General features: G+C 41.4%; 1 protein-coding gene across 1 annotated transcript in view; it reads left to right on the forward strand.

The window, feature by feature from the left end:
* Positions 1-6,796, forward strand: part of KIF13B (kinesin family member 13B) — a 163,048-nt gene that overhangs the window by 110,429 nt on the left and 45,823 nt on the right. Inside the window, exons 21-26 of the mRNA XM_009895457.1 lie at positions 603-765; positions 1,799-1,955; positions 2,463-2,602; positions 3,278-3,406; positions 4,839-5,009; positions 5,968-6,125. Coding sequence (XP_009893759.1) covers positions 603-765; positions 1,799-1,955; positions 2,463-2,602; positions 3,278-3,406; positions 4,839-5,009; positions 5,968-6,125 — 918 coding nt within the window. The remainder of the gene's footprint in view (positions 1-602; positions 766-1,798; positions 1,956-2,462; positions 2,603-3,277; positions 3,407-4,838; positions 5,010-5,967; positions 6,126-6,796) is intronic.

A 6,796-nucleotide genomic window follows, 5' to 3' on the forward strand; every position in this document is an offset into this window, starting at 1 on the left:
CCAAATGATCATTGCCAGTATTACTGTCAAAAAGAGCAGCTGCAGGAGGAAGATGAAATGTACCCTAAAACAATGAGCATGGTAAAGACGTCGCAACCAGAAAATACAAATCTAATTTATATGGCTAGAGAAGCAACTTTTGAAATAGAAAATATTTGAGACAGTCTAACAAGATGTTCGCTGTGTGTCTGGAATATTTTGTGGTACCGGATTGCTGTGCTGCGCAGTTGGCGCTCTCTCACACTTGCCAGGAAGGCCAGTGAGCAAGTGGGTCGTGGGGTCTGAATAAATCTTCCTCTGTAAGATGGAACGTCCACCTCTGTGGTGGGGAAACTCTGGAATAAGGCACACAAGAGCTGACTGTTGGTGCATGGAGAAGTCTCCAAAGCCAACAGTATGCTAGTGTTCACACTGCTAAATTCACATGGGTAATAATATTATTTGGTTCCCCGAGAAGAAATGCAATTTAACTCACCTGATTTTTGTGTTAAAAAGCTGAATGTTAAGACTCCTTCCTGTCAAGTGATCGTTTGATTTGCACTGTTTCAATACTTAAATGCCCTGATTTTTCCTGTCTTCCCCTCCAAATCCCCTTCTTTTAGAGAAGAAATGTTGACCCACAGCCTGAGAAAGCTGCGAGAGCAGATTGTTAAAGCCAATTTGTATGTGAGAGAAGCCAGTTTTATCGGAGAGGAAATGGAGAAGAGGACAGAGTATAAAGTTACCCTCCAGATCCCAGCTTCGAGCCTTAATGCTAACAGTAAGGTATGGTAGCCCTAATGGAACCGAATCCTTGTTCAGTAAGTTTGCCCCTCAGCGTTCGTATTTGTTGTATTCTGAGTTTAATGGTCTGGATAGTTTGCCAGTCTATTCATGTGCATTAAATATGGCTCTGTTAGCGAATGCTACATCCTTGTCTTATTTTGTTACCGTGAAAATCTTATCGTGTGCTAGCTTACTGCTAAGTGTTTTGGTGCAAGACCTTTCCGCTGGTGTTGAGGTTCACACTTGCTTCTGTTGCAGAGTAATAAAATCTGTGCGGGTTAGGTAACCTCTGTTTCAAGTATTTACCGTCGCCTTGCGGACACTTGGCTTTACATCATCCTAGTGAGCTGAGGAAATGCTGTCATCCCCATTGTGCACGGAGGAACTAGAGCAGAGGGGATTTGGATGATTTGTTCCAGGCATCTTAGAAATTTTGGAAGGAGGGAACTGAACCCAGACTTCCATGTCTCAGAATGGCTACCTAAGCTGTTATTATTTCTGTTCTTGAGGTCAGCTCAATATTTGGTGACAGGCCATCGTTAGTACAGTAGATATATTTTATTCCAGGATTAGAATTTTTATCAATTGCTTTAGAAGTTTCTCTCATCTGCTTGTTTTTCTTGCAGTCTTCTGGCACATTTAGAAAGAGGATGGTAAAGAGGGTTAAGTGTCTGCACTAGTTGAAAGTTGCCGGCAGTAGTAACCTTAGCTGGAGCTCCAGGCCTGCTCTAACTGGAGGATATTTGTGAAATGCTTAAATGTTCCTATTTGTAACACTTATGTAAGGTGCAAATCCGCAGAAACTAGTGCCCGTAGCTGAGATTAGACTTCGCAGTTAAACTGAACACGAATATACTGTGACAGCTGAACTCAGAGTCTCTCATGCTTGAATTTGGTTGCTCAAGCTAGAATAAAACAAAGAACAAAATCCAGACTTTTCCCAAAGGTGGTCTCAGTTTTGTATTGATTATGTACTATTTTTTCATTGTTGTGACACGAATTCCTTATTGATATCTCTTTAAATGTTTCACAGAGAGGTGCAATTCTCAGCGAGCCTGCTATTCAGGTGAGAAGGAAAGGGAAAGGCAAACAGATTTGGTCGCTGGAAAAGCTGGAGAATCGTTTGGTAGATATGAGGGATCTTTACCAGGAGTGGAAGGAGTGTGATGAAAGCGATCCCGTAAGTAAAAATTACTCCGGTGTTGTGTTCATAGACTGACATCCCTGTTGAATTTTCTGTTTGAGTAGATTTGAGAAAATGTGCTGGTTCGGGAGGGCGAGGGTGGATGGGAAGAGGAAATATGCGAAGAGAGAAGTTTTCCTGAGCTTTTGCTTTTCCTAGTACTGAAGCGATCTTCAGCATTTCGTTAACCCTTTTCTTGTTACTTTGATGCTTGTTTGCACGCGTAGTTTGGTGACGGAACCGAGCGTACAGTAGGAAGCAGTAAGTAAACACAACAGCAGTTGACGTTCAGGGTGACTTCTCTGAATCTGACAATGTTAAGGAGAACTGGCTGAGGACAGGCCTTAAACTCGGTCCACAGTAAAACTCAAGTTTCCATTCTTCTTGTGATCCAATCTGGCCTCTTGCTCGAGTCCAGTTTTCTTTCAGTAGGCTGGTTGCGCAACACTTTGAAAACCGTTTCATGAAAAGTTTGGTTTTCTTACGTTGTTATGAATTTGATTGAAGGTGAAACCTTACTTCAGACGTGCTGATCCGTTCTACGATGAGCAGGAAAACCACAGCCTTATCGGAGTAGCCAATGTTTTTCTTGAGTGCCTGTTCTATGATGTGAAGCTACAATATGCCGTTCCAATCATCAATCAGAAGGGAGAGGTTTGTCATTCTTCTATAATCTATCCTTACTCAACTGTTTAATTACAGCCTGTGGATCTTATTACCAGTATATAGTAGATATTTTCCAGTTTCATGTGCGCAAGCTATTTGCTAACAATTTGGAACTATGCAAATCCCATAATACCTTACTGGAGTTGTTTAGACAGCTCTGAATCCCAGTGTAGTGATTGTCAAAGGAGAAAGCTCTGGGAGCACCTGTTTGACCGAAGCAGCCCAAAATAAATACTTAGTAGAACGAGTATGAGCTATAGCTCTACTGGCTTTCAGTGACTGCCGTAAAGAATAGGCTCTCAACTATATTCTATAAGAACAAAGGCAGCGAGAGCATACCAGGCAACGTTCTCTCTGCTCCGCATCACATGTGCACTTTGCAGACTCTCAGCGACTGGTGTGAAGGTGAATGAGATGCAGTATGCTGTTCCCAGAGTCACTCTAGTGGCCGATTTCTTTATGTTTTTTACAACAAAGGCTCTTTGATTCTCGCTGCAAAGAATTCTTCATCTGGTGCCACAAATGCACAGTGCGAAACAATAAAAAGGAATAAAATGTTGTCTGCTTACAGACTGGAAACAGCAGTAGTTGTAGTTACCTGAAAAGGGATGAACCTGTCACTGTTTTCTGGCACAGCAGTAATTCCTACTCCTTTCTTACCAGGTATCAGGTCGTCTCCACGTTGAAGTTTTTCGAGTGAGTGGAGAGATAGACGACAGGTTGGTTGGAGGCGAGGATAGCCCAGACTGTTCAAATGAAAATGATACTCAGGAAAGAAAGCTTGTCTGCAGGGTGAGTTCCAGTTATACCTCAACCTCTGAGCAACCTTCTCGCTTTCCATCCTGAGTCTTAAAATAAAGTAGTCCCTGGTGCGGTGGCTTCTGGATGTTAGATGTCTCTTGTAACCTCGTGCACCGTGTTCACTTCCAGTATTCAGCTACACAGGCAGAGTCCTGTCTTTAGACTCATTGATTGACTATATGAAACTGTGTTGATGTTTCAGGATTAAAAAACCCCCAAAATATAATTTAGCTGTACTTAATCATTCAGTTGTATGTACAGAGTTTAATCGTTTTGCTGTGTTTGTTTTCATGGCCTTGTGTAAAGTTTTGGTGCCCAGCGTTTGTCTTGAAGCATTGCTGTGTGGTCTTTTCTCACAATATTTTGTTTCTTGAGTGGCTGAAATAATACAGGAGAATGACATGGGTTTTGCTTCTTTAAATCTCCATGATTTATTTTTTTAAAAAGTCTGGAAGGTATTCATTAAGCTTTATTTCTCTAAATAGTCAATATTTTGTGAAATATATGCAGTTGTGTTTATTATTGCTAATAATAAAAAGAAAGATTTTAGGAGGAAGGAATGATTTACTAGCAATTCTGTGTTTGTAGTAAAATGTGAGGTAGGCTGAGCCACAGAGAAGAAAAGAAGGAGGCAAAAAGCACTAGAGGGAGTGGAATCCCAACTTTGCTGGCTTCTGGACAGTACGAACAATTTGGGGGCAACTCTACTCCTTTTCACTTTTTATCCTGTCACCTAAAGCTCCGTGTGCTTGCCAGCAGCATGGGGCAGTGTTGCAGGAAACGTACTCTCCTGAGGATCTTGAGCGGTGCCTTACCATAGCAATCTAACTCATCAGAATTTTAATTTGACGAACAGCAAATAGGAGTTTATTAAATAATATGGTTAATGCCACAGCTTTGTTTAGATCAGAAGGCGTAGTCAAAACATTTTGTTTCTATTTGGCCTTGATTTTGAAAAAGAGGACAGGCTACTTTTGTATTGTTGGGCTTATTTTTGTATTCTTTCTAGCATCAGAGAATAAGGACAAGTAGTATCTTCAGACAAGGATTTGCAGAATAAAGGAACCAGTTTTTTGTAGAAGTATGAAATTTTTATTGTAGTCCTCTTCAGCTCACCATTACAAATTAGCAAATTAGCAAAATGTTTTGGTGTGTTCGTAAAATATTTACCTTTAGCTTTCACTCCTGAGAAATATGTGCCTCATGACATCTAGTGGCGATGTTCAGCTGATGCACTCATAATATTGTCTCCAATCTATATCCATGCAGAAATTCATCTTACGTAAAGTTTTTTGATTTGCTCCTTTCTTTTTTTGTTATCCTTTGCAGTGTAACAAAATAACGTTGTTCTAACAGAAGATATTTTGGATTCTATGCCCAATGAATAAGTGCTTTTTCTTTGTATCTCAACTCTTTTTTCTAGATTAAAATACTTCAGGCTACAGGTTTGCCACAGCACCTCTCCAACTTTGTGTTCTGCAAATATACGTTCTGGGATCAACTGGAGCCAGTTAATGTTGCACCTGAGGTGGATCCTTCCTTATCTTCTATCAGCAAGGAGCCACGGTGCATGGTTGTCTTCGATCACTGCAATGTAACTTTTTTTCTGTTTTATTAATGAAACTGTAGGCTGAAAAAGCAGGTTTATGCTTGCACAACAGTTGCCTATTTTTTCTCGTTACTGTACTTTGTGAGGCTGATACGCTAATTCCATTTTTAATAAGAACTTGAGACATCTTCAGGGCCAATGTAAGTTTGATTATACTACACTGTTCACTTGCACAAAAATCACAGAAGGTTAAGACGTGGGATAATAAAGGAAAGCAACCTGGTCGGCAGAGAGACTTGTGTTGGAGTTTACCCACGGTAAAAATGCTGCTGAGTGTGACCTGAAGTGTGATATTCATCTGAGTACTTTTGATGTCCATATCTGAGCTGACCACTCTGCAGTCTGATGTAGTGGAGAGAAATATCACAGTCCTGGGACGTGATGCCAGTTATCCTAATGTAGATGTTGAAGCTAGGTCGTGTATCTTAGAACAGACTGTTTCTTTCTATTGACTTTCAAGCGATTGTCGTCTTGGAGGCATCTTTAATAGAGACATCTAAAGTCAGCTTAGATGAACACCAGCCAATCACCTGAGTTCTCATCTTGTTCTTTCTATCATTTGTCATTACATTGAGCAATTTATTCCACTTACCATTTGTAAAATAGATACAATACCTTCTGATGAGTTTTGATTTTCTGATTGTGAACGTTAGAACATATGATTTTTTAAATTTCTTTTTTTTTTTAACTATTGGATCAGGACTCGGAACAGCATGCGGTTATTTTTCAGCTCTTTATAGACTTTAATCTTCAGCTAATCGTGTATCTTTGCCTTGCCTCCCAATTTTACAAACTGAGGTGACTGTTCTTCCTTTCCTCTATATTGTGTCTTGGAGACCAGGGTGACTTTACTACACGCTTATATGAAAGTCAAGACAGTAAATCTCTCAGCCCGAGTCGTTGTGTAGCCACAATCATCAGCTGATTTTTTACTTACATACAGGAAGTTTCTGTAAATATTTCCGAAGACTTCATGGAACATCTTTATGATGGTGCTTTGGCAATTGAAGTATATGGGCACAAGCAGAGTGGTGACCGCAAAAATCCAGCCCTGTGGGACCTGGGAATAATTCAAGCCAAAACACGCAGCCTTCGTGACAGGTAAATATGGAAAATAGAGCCTTGGGTTAGAATTTTGGAAAATCACTGTCTGAGGTGCCCAATTTTGAAGCAGGTTTGGGTAAGCAGTCAAATTTTGAACTGGAGACAACTGAACGTGTGTTTGAGACTGTATCTATCAAACTATTATAAATAACCTCTGTCTGTTGGAAAACCACCATGTGATGTGTCAGTAGGCTGTAAGAAAGTGAGAGAGGAGAAGTGACCGTCTCTGTTTCAAGGGTTGTGATCAGTGGCACGAAGTCTAGTTGGAGGCCTGTAACCAGTGGTGTCCCCCTGGGGTCGATACTTGGTCCAATTTTGTTCAATATATTCATTAATGACCTGGATGAGGGGCCAGAGTGTATCCTCAGCACGTTCGCTGATGATACCAAACTGGGAGGGGTGGCTGACGCTCCAGAGGGCCGCGCTGCCATCCAGCGGGACCTGAACAGGCTGGAGAGCTGGGCAGAGAGGAACCTCATGAGGTTCAACAAGAGCAAGTGCAGGGTCGTGCACCTGGGGAGGAAGAATGCTGGGCACCAGTATAGGTTAGGCGTGGACCTGCTGGGAACTAGCTCTGAGGAGAAGGATCTGGGGGTCCTGGTAGACAGGAAATTGTCCATGAGCCAGCAGTGTGCCCTTGCTGCCAAAAAGGCCAATGGAATCCTGGG

The sequence above is a fragment of the Charadrius vociferus genome, unplaced genomic scaffold, assembly GCF_000708025.1.
Source record: "Charadrius vociferus isolate BGI_N301 unplaced genomic scaffold, ASM70802v2 scaffold41, whole genome shotgun sequence".
Taxonomy (NCBI): Eukaryota; Metazoa; Chordata; class Aves; order Charadriiformes; family Charadriidae; genus Charadrius; species Charadrius vociferus.